The sequence below is a fragment of the Acipenser ruthenus genome, chromosome 8 (assembly GCF_902713425.1).
Source record: "Acipenser ruthenus chromosome 8, fAciRut3.2 maternal haplotype, whole genome shotgun sequence".
In the NCBI taxonomy this organism is placed as follows: Eukaryota; Metazoa; Chordata; class Actinopteri; order Acipenseriformes; family Acipenseridae; genus Acipenser; species Acipenser ruthenus.
In genome coordinates, this window is record NC_081196.1 from 43,127,021 (window position 1) to 43,140,988 (window position 13,968).

The following is a 13,968-nucleotide window of genomic DNA, read 5'->3' on the forward strand; positions in this document are numbered from 1 at the left end:
TGGCAATATATTCCAATTTTATACTTGATTAGCTGGTAAAATACAAAAACAGGCTAAATAAGCAATATGCATTATATTAAACTGACATCCCTCCACCTTACTGAAATATCATTCATTATGGTTTATACAAGTTATATTAAATAAGACTTTCAAATCAAAGCCACAAATTCATATGATTTTAAATGGACTTTCTAGTGAAGGTAACTTTAGATTTAAAAGATTAATAAACAATGCAAGTGGAACACCATATAAATAACAGCTAATTCATTAAAATCAGTATCAATTTGTGGGCATTATTTTGAAGTGTAACCAAAAAATTTAATAAGAAAAAAAAAAGAAAGAGGGCCAGATAAAACTGGGGCCTCCCTTGACCCCTGGGCTTTGTGTTTGACACACCTGATGAGTCAGTCAGAGTGTCATCTACACTGTTTTCATGAATATTTAAAACTAAAACTTACTATTTAGAGGAGGTTATCATTGGAAGAATGGCCAGGTAGGCCAAAGTCCATAAAAAAGGTTTTATTGACACATCCTTTGTCTTACAAAAAAATGAAAATTAAATATATGGAAGAGCCAAACTTTTTAATTTTTTTTTTTAAACAGATTACCACATTTTTATTCCAACACTGAGATCTTCTTACATTGCATATTTCTAGTAGACTGATGCAACACATACTGTATTACATGCAACAGACAAAATAAAACACTTCAGAACTCTGTAACATTTTCTTCAAGCGCTTTTTCAATAGTTGGTAGATTAGGGAGCACATTCTGGATGAACTCAGATATAAAAGAGATTATGGGTTAGTTAGGTTCTAGCAAGCAGAGGTGTGCTTTCATTATAAAGACCCCTGAACTGCAAACTCAATGCAGAGGTGTGTTAAAAAAATACAAATAAAAAAAGGTTTCAAAACAATTGGTCTTTATACTACTGAAATAACAACTACAGCCATGGTCTGACAGTAAATTTACTTTAGCAGCATCCTCCTGAAGATCCGATATGAGATTTCAAGTCTCAAATCCATGAAACAGCATGTATACATTACAACAGTAAGTTTTTTTTTTTTTTTTTTTCTACACTGGTAGCTTCATCATTTCTAGCTTTCTGATACTTCTATGTGTACCCACTGGCTGCATTAAGGACTTACTTCTATTAAATGATGAATCAAGCAGATGTGCTTCAAGCAGAAAGGTTTGCCAGAACAACATGTGTGCCTACATGCCAAGGACTGCCAATACAGTAGTAAATGGGAGTCAATTCTTGTGCTTGTATTGGATTTTTACCGGCAATATAATTAGTCTTTGTACTGCTGGTCAATTTAGACAGATTAAAAAAAAAAAACAACAACAACATCCATTTATTTCCATCGCTTGTATATATTTTCTTACTTTCCCACATTATTAATGTCTATACTGTAGTGCAGATTTCAGACCGGACTCTTCCTCCGCCACCCATAATACCTCAATACCCAATTTAGTTCAACTACAGGGGAAACTGTCCTTCCAAAAATTAAAAGGCTCATTATTTCACTTAAAAGTCATATTTCTAACAATTACTTTAAATTTAATGTCTCTTATGCCAGCTTCCTCTACCCTCCAGTAAAAGCTATGCTCTTCATTTATCTTGCTCATTAATCCCAGCTTCCACCTCTGTGGCGGCTGGGTCTTCCTTTATGTTGCCGATTTCTCTCACTGCTTAAGCTGTGTCTGCTGTGTCTGCTGTGTCTGCGATGCTGGCTGCGCTCCCGGCTTGAATCTTTGTAATGTCGGCTCCTGCCCCTCTGGTGCCGGCTGTCATCGTTGCCTGAGTCTCTCCTGTCCCTGCGATTCTGCCGGTTCTCATCGCTGGATTTTCTGGGCCTCCAACTCCGGTCATTGCTAGAGTCTTGGTGTCTACTCCGCTCCCGGCTGGAATGTCTCCTGGAGCTGCTCTTACGCCAGCGTCCGTCATCAGAACCATGGGAGTGTGACCTGGTGGCAGAGTTTGACTTCAAAATATCCCCTCCAACAGTGTTACTGAAGTCTACTGCGATCCCATTTACTGTACTCCTATCTGATGTTCCATTTGCTTTGGTGTCATGAAGAGCTGGACTGTTGTGTTGACCTGGTGTAGACTGTTCTGAACCGGAGTGAATCCCGCTGATGTTTACTATTGATCTGAGCTGCTGGGCTGCTCTGGGCTCCTCCTTGTCCTCAGATCTTCCCCCAGTGTTCTTCTTCAGAAGGTTGCCTAGCAGTTTCTCCCGGAGCTCTTTCTCTCTCCTCTGAAGCTCCAGAGCCCGAGATTTCTCCTCCTCAACACGCCGCAGCTCGGCCTCCTGCTGCCTCCGCTTCTCCTCCAGTAGCTGGAGCCTTGCCTTTTCCACTTTCTGCTTCTCCATCTCCTGCTGTTTCATAGCCTGGAACAAAAGTAGGGAAAAATCAATGAAAAAAGTAAACACTAGCAAAGAGGAGAAGAGCTTGGAATAAGGAATTACAAAGAAAGTCTAACAAAGACAAGAATTTGGGGGCCTTCATGTTCCCAGGATCTCTACAGTGGAAACCAATTGTTCCGATCGCAGTGACGCAAAATCTTCCGGCAGCATTTGCTTTCATTATGTGTTTTGCACAATAAATGGAGCTAGGTATCTAGAAAGTGGAAATTTGAGAATTATACCTGCAATACATCTGTTCCCCAGCAGGTGTCACAAGTGGAAGATTACGTTACTATGGAAGGCTATCCGTACTATGCTGTAGGGGTCAAAATTAGTTGGTGCACATTTGAAATATACTTAGAACGTGGTCTTAATCGAATTACTACATGTTCTCATTTGATCAAACAAGAAATTAAACCAAATTAAGCCACTATTTCAATACACTAGGTGTCAGAAGGTTCAAAGGTAAGCTTTCCAAATATTAGTCAAACAAACAGCGTATTTCAAACTGCTCACGGTGAGCGTGAGATTTTTTATGGAATCATATCTAGTAGAGTGCACTCTAAAAACTATATGCAGACGACCTTGTTCAATAAAGCCTACAAAAAAAATACTTGAAGTAATTCATAATTTCAAATCGTACTGTGTTTTGTATTTGCTCTTATTAGGACTGAAGTCATTGTATTTTGTGTCTTGCTGTTAATTGTACTGTAATTCTTGATATGTATTTTTTGTATACAACTGTAAGTCACCCTGGGTAAGGGCATCTAAGAAATAAATAATAATAATAATAATAATAATAATAATAATAATCTATATTTTGTTGCTGTGGAATATAGTAGTTCGAAGTCCCTTTGTCATATTAGTAATGATTAAAGGTATTTATGTTGAGCTCTCGTTTGTTTGTTCTACTAAACGTCATCCAGATTCTGTTCAAGGAGAAATGTTTTTAGTTGAATAATGAGAAAAATGTATAGAATCTTGTTTTAAAAAATAACAAAATACACTTTTTTGACAATAACTTTACATGTGTTACTTTATTAAACAAACTACACTCCTTAATTATTTTAATAGGCACTGTGCTTATGTACAGGTACACAACAGTATATTTAAACCTATTACTTATTTGTTAAACAAAAACGTGTAAAGAAGAAACATGTTTAAATTAAAAATATAAGAATGTTTATTGTAAAAAGTATGAATGGAATGAATGTTTATCTGTGTATAAAATAATCCCAGGTGTAACTGTTTATTGAATAATTCATCCTGTTAGGAATAGGCAGGGCTGGGGCTTACTTAATGCCGTGCTATAGTTTCTGATGTTAGCTGTTCAGGATAATGTTCAAAGTAGAGTCCTGCATCGGGTCAGGTACCCGCAGGTGACCCGCAAAAGCGGGTCGGGTTCGGGTCGGAATGTGAGCTTTTTCTCAACTTCTTCGCGAGTCGGGTCCAGTAGTAGCGGGTCCAGATCGGAAGCGGGTTGTAAAAAATCAGACCCGCGCAGGACTCTAATTCAAAGTCAATCTGTGATAATTTATATATGTCACAGAATTGTATACTGTTACCGCATTGTTTGTGTACTTATTTATTTTTGTGTCAAATATACTCGCTAACAGTACAGCGTTCATAGTTTAATTCGACACCAACCAAATTTTCATTAATACTGAATGTTATCGTACATTAGTGTAGGCTACCTATAAATCATAAGCATTTGAATGCAAATAAAAGCATTAACAGATTTAAGTATATGAATCCATTTGCTTCCCATTCATCACGGAAGACTTCAATTGGGAGGCTAAGATACGTCAGCTGATCTTGAACACACCCCTGTATATCCTGTAAATAAAATTACTTGTTTTATATTTTAATCATCTTTAGGGTATTTGAACAAAAACTAAAGATAATTTCTGCTAAATGAAATCTTTGCACCCTTTGGGAAAGCATTATCAATCATTTTTTAATATTGATTACTTACCACTTTGAAAAAAACAAATATTGATATTATCAATGTCTAATTACTCAGTAACAGTTAAACATAATATAGTGTAGAACAGGGAAATGAACTGAGGTGTTACATAAAATTTGCCCAAGCTTTTGCACTTACTAAAAATGGGGCTATTTTTAAGTGAACTGAACTCAGCAGTGCTGTATAGGCTATGCCTGTTAATGGTACATGTCATCAAAAAAGCTGAATACATTCATCCCAAAGCACTGGAAGCCAATGCATATAATGTATTCAATTTTAGTTTTAAGCACTAGCTGGTGATCTCTTAATCCGAGTCCAGACATTACCTTTGCTCTGCTGAGTAACTCTGCAATCAGCCGGATAGACTCCAGGTTTCTCTTGGCCAGCAGAAGTTTCCTTTCTTCGAAGACAATCTTTTGGTGCAGTTTTTTCTGCTCCTCTGCTTGCACCTTTTTAAACTTCTTCATGTTCTTCTTCTCCTCTCGCTCTCTCTGTTTCTGCTCCCTCTTGTGCACCTTCTCCTCCCGCTTTCTCTCCTTTTCCTCCTCTTCCTGCTCCTTCTGCTTCCTAAAAAAAGAAGAAACACATTAGACAATGGCATCACTTTTTTTTTCTTACAAAGGGTTAAATCACTTTTTTTGCATTATCAGCCAAAATCTTTTCTATACCATCAGTTCCCTTTCAATTCAAAGACGACCACCAACGATACTTTTGGGATATTGCCTGCCTTTGGTAGGAATTTTCTGAGCATTTTATATCACAGCTGCCGATAGGCCCATCTGCGGAGTGACGTCCCTGGTCCCACCTCCCGAGGGATCAAATAGTCACTGCATAGAATGCTTGTCCTCTTTTTGCCTCTCAAGATGGTAAGGTAAGACCCTCTTTGTTGGTATCTGAGCATATTGTGAAAAAGAGCTTTTGAGTCAACTACAGTTCCCTTGCCTTTCAGGCTGAAAGCTGGCTTGCCACTTTCACAGAATCAGTGATTCCTGATTCAGCCTTTTTCTTCTTTCTTCTTCAGCAACCTGCGCGCGCTCGCATTGCAGACTGCTGCTTTCCTATCTGTGGTATGTGAGTCGACTGCCTGTGCAATATCGATTTAAAGGAGTGTTGTCTTTTTCAAGTCTTCACTCGTGGGAACACGTCCTCTACCAGGCACTAGGCTCAGCCATATGCCCACTGTCGAGTGACTCAGCTGCCAGTTTAAATACATATAAGCAGGCCTTGTTCTCCATGGGCTGTATATTTACTAGATCTGTTAGAGGCGGGTCAATCCACCTCTATGCTGAAAGTGCACCTAGCAGCCATATCTGCATACCATGTCCCCATTGACTCAGTGTCCCTGGCGCTAATGTACTAGCAACCCGTTTTTTGAAGGGTGCTCGGTGGTTACGCCCTCCCAGGAGGGCCATTCTCCCCGAATGGATCCTTGATGTGGTACTGGAGGATCTCACAAAGGCCCCGTTTGAGCTCATACACTCCAGAGTTGAAGCATCTGTCTATGAAGACAGCCTTCCTCTTGGCTATCAACTCCACAGCGGGTCAGTGAAGTACAGGCGCTGTCATTGCACAGCTCCTGTATGTGGATTTGGGACGCTGGCAGCTAGGTGTCACTGTGTATAAACCCTGCTTTCCTCCCCAAGGTGATCACAGCCTTCTACATGAAACAGTCTGTGGAACTGGCATCTTTCCATCCACCTGTTTGCTTTGGAAGAGGATATATGTACAGCGGCTAGCTGGGCTACGCCACATACATTCTCCAGGTTCTACCGCGTTAATGTGGTAGATCCCTCAGTCCCTGCATTGGGCACAAGGGTCCTTGAGGTGGCAAGCTCCCATCGCTGACCTTATCAGTTATGTGTGGTTGAGATATCCCTCATTAGTTATCCGCTCACACTCCCTCGTGATGGCTTTGGTATACTTTCCCAAAAGTATCGTTGGTGGTCGTCTTCGAATTGAAAGGGAACGTTAGAAGGCGACCACCAACCAGCGAGGTCGATTCTGTCGCTTACGTAGCCTTGAGGCAAAAAGAGGACAAGCATTCTGTGCAGTGACTATTTGATCCTTCTGGAGGCGGGACCAGGGACATCACTCCGCAGATGGCCCTATCGGCAGCTTTGATACAAAATGCTCAGAAATTCCTACCAAAGGCATCATTGGTGGTCATCTTCTCTTTCAGGGAACCAGGGTTACATCTGTAATCTAACGTTTTCTGTACATGGAATATTTGCTGTTCTTTGACTGGAATGCTCAACTGTGGTCAATTCTCTAGTAGATGAAGCCTATATACTGCATATTATTATTCATATTATCATCATCACTACTATTACAGATGTTGTTATTATTGCTTCAATCCCCATTCTGTTACCTTTCTTCTTCCTTCAGTCTCTCCTCTTCCTCTTTCTCCTTGCGTTTGTTTTCTTCTCGCTGACGTTCAAGCTCTTGAAGCTTCTGCCTCTCAAGCTGCCGTTTTCTGATTGCAGTTTCACTCAGATGCTTGGTGGTATCAAACAAGACCTAAAACAAATCATAACAAGTATTTAGTTAACTTATTGTAGGACTGTAATCCTAAATGTCCTAAACCGGAGGTCTGATCATCTTTTTCTTTTTTTTTTTGTATACTCAAGACCACTGCTGTTTGTTTGTTTCTCATAAAGTGATGAACGACAAAAAGTCAATTTATTCACCAGTCTCATTAAAAGCTGGAGGCCTTTTTGTAAGTAAATAATCTGCTCTCTCATTAACTAAAAAAAGCACAGACTCAAGCCGATTGTATTCTAGCTTCCATTTTCTTTCAAATCATCCATCACTAAATTAAATTTAAAACTCAAATTTGAATCCTCCTTATGCAACAGTTTGCACCTTTGCTTTTCAATGAAATGCTATGCTACAGTAGTAAAAGAGGTGATATTAACAGTGCTATCTCTGCATTATTGTTCCATTCCATTTAATCCTGCAAAATCAAAAAAACACTGCAGTAATGTTCACCACCTGAATATTTTAGCTCACCAGGCACTCCAGTTGCCTTGCTAATCCACCATATATCATTTCACCAACCAGTAATGCCAGTGCAACACTAACATGCTTCCCCACAATTAGCAATAAACTGCAGGACACAATGATCTCAATAGAAATAATAATCATACAGTACAAACATAATATGATGAAACATGTAAGAAATGATATACAAGTATTATGTTGTACTCTATCCCATTGTGTGCGTCAATGCAGCAATGAATTGGATATGTTTGATTGAAAACAAAATAGGTTATCTAGTGCTTTATTTTTTTTCTGATTGAATTTTAGTTTTATTATTTTCAAACATCAAGTACCTTAAAGCGTTTTACTCTTTTCAATTATATAGCTTTCTTACCTTAATGTTACACGCTACTGCCTTTCCATCTTCTCCGCTGAACATCAGCTTCATTCCCCTGAGCGCATCCATCGCCTTAACAAACCCTATGTACTCTTGGTACTGCACATAACCCTCAAAGTTCAAGTGACCCCCAAAGCTAAAGGTGTGAAAATTCTTGTCCATCATATCCTCTCTGTATGGGTCGAGCATTGGAATGTCCACATTGCGGATCTTTCCAAATGTTTCAAACACTGTTTTCAGGATGGACTCGCAGGGCTTTTCAGAGTTAGAGTCTTTCGCAGCAAACCACTTGCAAGGCAGTCCTTCCAAATGAATGGTGTCTGGCCTCTCGCCAGGGAGAGTCTCATTCATGTCTTTGGCATCACGAAAGAAAGCATCCCAGTCATGTCGGGTAGGGAACTCCATTTTATACTCGGCTGCTCTGACTTTTAATATGTCACTGAAACCACTGAGCTTTATCGTCTTTCCATCTAGCTTTGATAAAATCTTTTTTACTATGCCCTTGTTTTCAACTTCGCCGTCAAACCGAATGAACTCCATAGTGCTCTTTGAGATGCGAAGGACAGAGAACTGGTCAGGATGCACCATTGCTTTAAGTCTTTCCATCACTTCCCAGTTGGAAATTGACTTCCCTGGCTGTTTGAGCTGGGGGAGGGCTACACTCACTGTCATCTTAGCAATGGGTTTCAGGTACAAACCTTGAGATGCACACAGTTTAACAGCTTCAGTAGTATCATGAACTATTGTGGTAGTCATCCTGCCAACATGGAGCTGTGACCTACTTGAGAGAAAACAAATAAATGAATAAAGATAAGAAAAGAAAGTACAATGTAAAGGTAAGGCATGTTATATAATACAATCCATTTATTTTTTTGCTTCTCTGATTGCTGTATTATTTTGTCTGACTTTTAATGTGAAAACTACAGCAGGATATTCTATCTATATTGCAATCCTTCTGCTTTCATAACTAATTTTGAGTGTACCAACGTCAAGATGGCTTTGAAATAACTGCAGGATTAATAATCCTGCTATAATGTTGGCCTGTTTTCTTTCTTTTTTTGTGAATTTTAATGTTCATAAAAAGCACCATTAAACCTTTCCCTATCAGGTCTGCAAACAGACCTTAATCCTGACCTGAACACACCTTGCTGACTACTTCTATTGCTTTATTAAGGCATGCACTCAACTTCACCAGAGCTTGTTGGCTTTCCAGTTTGTAAACATTCTCTAAAGCATGTTTCTGCTGCACGTACACAATCATCCTCCCTCTTAAAACCTGTCCACTATCTGCTCTGAACAGACTTGCTCCTTTCCTGCTTCTTCTGCCACTACGACTACATCCCTCCGATGTAAAGTAGTCTAACACTACTGATGATCATAGTATCACCTTCCACCAAAGTGTGTAGATTGCCCATTGGTATAGTATCCAGTAGTTTGCTCATATCCTCTTTTACAATGGTATTGTTTGTGTTTGAAATACGCATACAAAAAAGAAGGAACTAGTGACCTAGTTCACATTACTGGTATACTACAGTCCTGTTTTATTTTTTTATTATTGTTGTTTTTTATTTAAAGTTTTTTGTCGTATTTATATATAGTAAGCATAACATACTACTTAAGTGAAACTGCAGATTGACCATATTTACAAAAGATCCTAAAATGCTAATCTTGTTTATTTTGTACTGTACTGTACTCACAACAAAGACTATATTACGGAAACTTGCGATGGTCATTTATATGTATCACAAACTGCTCGTTTTTCTTTGTATTCATACTCATAATAATAATAATAATAATAATAATAATAATAATGACAATCACTGAAAAAGTAAATTCACCTTACCTCAACGTGAAAATAAAACCGTACCAGGACTTCACAGGCACAAACTCGAGCTCTACCAACGCACACAAACAACAAGCAGCGCTTTGAAGACGGTCACCAATAGATATTTTTAAAAGTATAATGTGCTTTCTGAGCCGCTACAATTTTATTCTCAACAGTGTTCTTAATAAAGAAACCAGTTTATTATTGAATCAAAACGTAGAAGGAAAGCTATTGTGTGACGCGTTTCCTGTTCTACCAGACGAAAGGAGAGATCACATGGGCCAATCAGAGCGCACTATTTTTCAGGGGGTGCTCTACAGTAAAGAGATCGGTTAACGACGGTAATATTACTTTTAATTGATATTCAACAAAACAACGCTAATAAGTAATTACTAATGTATAAATTATATATTACTAAACACAGCAGCCCTTAATTAAAGCGTTATATTGTATTCAGGTAATATTAGCCTACAGTTCCATGAAGCTAAACAAACTTATTGAACATGACTGTTGTTCCACGGTGTGCTATAGACGGGAGGGAGTCTCTTGTTTTTTTGTTTTGTTTTGTTTTTCCATTTCAACAAAATAACCTCTTTGCAAATTAAAGATTAGTTTATTAGTGATTTTCTTTAGTTTTTGGTAGATTAAGATTAACTTTAAACCAATAATGCAAACACGGGACACGTTTACTAAACTGCTTAGTAACTTGGAGTAAAAGTCTTTCAGTTTGTATTAAAAAATATACTGTATTCTTTAAAACGAACTGGTAAATGTATCAAACATTTACCACTCAAAATGCACGAACTCAACACCTTAAACAATTTAAAGCTCTCGCGTTTTGCGGTAAAATATATTGGCCCTCAAAAGTACCCTACTGAGCACCTTGGGCGTCATCTTCAGCTGCTGGGGCTTGTGTCTCTCTCAGAGTTCTGCTGCTGAAATCCATGTGTGCTTTCTCACACTATTTTTGTTCATTGAGTGTTTCTTGTAATTTCCAAACGTTTTCATTTCTGCACAGTACATTTAGAAAACTAAAAATCTACCACAAGGGGGAAGCAGAGATTGTCTGTCAAAGTGCAGCTATTCCTTTGGATTCATATGTCAGCCCATGCATGCCAATGCTTAAAATATGTACAAAAGCAAGATGTCGGGACTAAGATATTTATACAGTTGCATTACTAATATACAACAGCATGGTAAGTTTTGATATTAACACTGATAAAATAATAATAATAATAATAATAATAATAATAATAATAATAATAATAATAATAAAGATCTGTAAGTAGATTTCTAATCCATTTTCACCTTGTCCTTGTTTTCAACAGTCCCACATAAAAGCACATTGAAGGTGTAGATACATTTTTTTTAAAAAGTGTTTTGATGTTTACACAATATATGTATCCCTTTAAAAAAAATGTCTGTATGTTCCTCTATTCTTACAGTTTATTAAGCTAATTTATGGTAATGTTAACATGCCCAGAGAGCACATGTGTAAGTGCAAGACAATTGGAAGAATTTTGAAAAATTCTTCCAATTGTTTAAAAGATACGGTGACTGATGCTTGTTTCTTCATTCAGCCAACACGTGACAGCTACATCCTTTAATGGTAGGATGATGAATTCTTTCAGATGTAATGTTCTTCTGCAAAGTCAACAGCAGGTGGCATCAGAGTAAAAAATAAGTACAGAAAAAGGATGTATTTCACAGTGGGTTGACACCGTATTACTCATGTACTTGAAGTCTCATACTAAACAAAATGTGAATGAAGAGCTGTATTACTGTAATGTCCATTTAAACACTTCAATTACAGACAAAAGCAACATTGTATCTAAGAACCACATGGATTTAAAACGGTCTCATGTTCATTTTTATACTAAAATATTAGGTCCCTGGGGGCAGTCTTCAGAGTTTCTCTCACAGAATAAAATACAGTAGTACAAAGCAGTATAAGGCTGTCCAACTAATGGCTCTTGAGCCATGTGTGCTGTAGCTCATCGAGCTCCACAATATGTGTCTCTTGAAGGATCCCATTTATGATTTTTAATGGGTTTGAAAAGACTGCAAGGACATATGAAGCCTTCGGTAGAAGCAAGCAGTAAAAATGCAGCACACTGATGTTGTGTTTCAAACATGCAACATGTTTAATGAAGCAGCATCACTGTAGTTGCTACTATTTAGTCAGAACTGAATGTTAGTGAAAAGGGGTGTATAGGCCAAGTCAGTGTTCTTGGACAGTTAGAACCTGCCTGGCCCCTTTAAGCCTTGTATGAGCAGGATATTAAAATCAATTCTGATCATGACTGCAAACCGATGGAAAGATGCAAGGCTGATATAATATGCTGTCCAGATCTGGTACATGTTATCTATCACATGAACTGCATTCTAGAATTTTTTTTTTCCTGAAAGCCCTGCAAACAGAATACATCTCTCCTTTATTATTTAGGGACAAAAATAGAGTCCCTCAATACTCTTCGTGCTGGGTTTAGTGGTGCTTTCACAGGAAATGTTAACCCACATCATTGTGTGAGGTTCTGACTGAAAAGGGACTCCTGTCTAGCAAAATAAGGATGAGGGGCTCTAGGTATGAACCAACGGAAAGAGCCAGCTCTATAGTGCAATGACAAGGGTGTGGTGGACGGAAAATGGAAGGCTAATAATAACATGCGGGTAAATTATTTTATACTTGTATGGACTACACCTTTAATCCACAGATTACAGAAGTAAATGGAGACAAACCCTGACAGAAAATGTTATTGTTATTGCCAGTTTCTCTCTGAAAAACAGTTTCCTCTTACTAGCTTGAAAATAATGTGTCATTAAATGGCATGCACTTATTCATCCTTGTTGGTTTGCAAATTAGTTCTGTTGGCTATGTCATCAACTTGATACACTCTTTGTAATGAACAGGTTCAACAGTAAGGAATCTACCTTAATTTCTCATCAGATGTAAATGCTTTGGGAGTTTGAGAGTTTCACCTTCATAGTGTTGTACATGCATTATTTTCAATTAGACGTTATTTTACCTTACCTTGCTATGTTTTGCCATTCTCTCATTTCCCATTTCGGAGAGACCGGCCTCTTCCTGGGTTACCTATGTGAATTATTTTGTGTATTTTCACTTTAGGCCCTGGAAAAAGTGCTTCAAAGTGCTACTTAAAAATAACACTACTTGTTTTCAAAAGGCTGTAGGAATCAACATTTTCCTGCTAACTGCAATATAAGTAACCTGTCATTCAAATGCTGCCACCTTGTCCGTGGAGGAGAAGGACACTCGAGTTAGCTTTCTTCTAAAACGACCAGTAATGATATACGGGTGGTGTCACAGAAACAAATCAGCACTAATCTTGGACTGCCATACCTAAATTAACATTAGGTAGTTCAAGACTGGAGCTAATCAAAGTCTCTGAAACCAGCCGATAAGTTCTTAGACTCATGTTTGTTATAAACATTTGCAAATTATTTATTAAGAGACCTTACAAAAAAGTACTATATTATGGTACCGTACAGTAGTACAGCACAATAGTAATGCAGTGCCAATACTATAGTACTATATTATTATTATTATTTGTTTATTTAGCAGACGCCTTTATCCAAGGCGACTTACAGAGACTAGGGTGTGTAAACTATGCATCAGCTGCAGAGTCACTTACAATTACGTCTCACCTGAAAGATGGAGCACAAGGAGGTTAAGTGACTTGCTCAGGGTCACACAATGAGTCAGTGGCTGAGGTGGGATTTGAACTGGGGACCTCCTACTTACAAGGCGTTTTCTTTAACCACTGGACCACACAGCCTCCCATTAGTACTCTATATAGTACTACAGTACCAATACTATATTATAGTACTACTGTAGTACCACACTATAGTATTCTCTTTTTACTATAGTACAGTACTATAGTGTTTTTAAAGTGATACTATAGTACTTTTTTGTAAGGGCCAGACCACAGTTGAGAATAAAATATAGGCAAAATAAAATATAAACAATAATGTCTAGTATACACATACACTAGTGAAAGCGGCAGTTATTATAATGTTGTAGCTCTAATAATAATAACAATTCACATTTATATACATACAAAAGAAATGTGAAATGCGTTTCAGTTTTATTTATTACTACCACAATGTAAAAATATACTTTTCAATGTCTCAGCTAGCACTTTCTTTCTCAAAATGAAACCGACAATGTCAGTGTCAACTAGGAAATTATGAGGCATATACAAATCTGATCTTGTGAACCTTATGCTAAACTATCACTGACAAAACTGACATACCAAAAGAAAATTTAAAAAATACTGTAATGCCCACAGTACTAAAGCGTTACCAAGGAGCATTGCTATATATACAACTGTTTGTGTTAGTCATGATCACAAGATATGCTTCCAAA

The 13,968-nt window shown here is 37.9% G+C and overlaps 1 protein-coding gene across 2 annotated transcripts; it reads right to left on the reverse strand.

Moving 5' to 3' along the window:
* Window positions 1-563: 563 nt before the first annotated feature.
* On the reverse strand, window positions 564-9,859 carry LOC117406789 (A-kinase anchor protein 17A-like). 2 transcript variants are annotated; one of them, XM_034011102.3, is made up of 5 exons: window positions 9,600-9,859; window positions 7,754-8,534; window positions 6,749-6,897; window positions 4,707-4,947; window positions 564-2,399 (listed from the first exon to the last, which is right to left on the reverse strand). In XM_034011102.3, exons 2-5 carry the CDS (start codon window positions 8,510-8,512, stop codon window positions 1,632-1,634), a joined length of 1,917 nt encoding a protein of 638 aa, XP_033866993.1. In that variant the 5' UTR covers window positions 8,513-8,534; window positions 9,600-9,859; the 3' UTR covers window positions 564-1,631. The 2 variants fall into 2 exon arrangements, with proteins under 2 accessions (XP_033866993.1, XP_033866992.1); XM_034011101.3 differs by having other exon boundaries at window positions 7,754-8,537.
* Window positions 9,860-13,968: the final 4,109 nt, after the last annotated feature.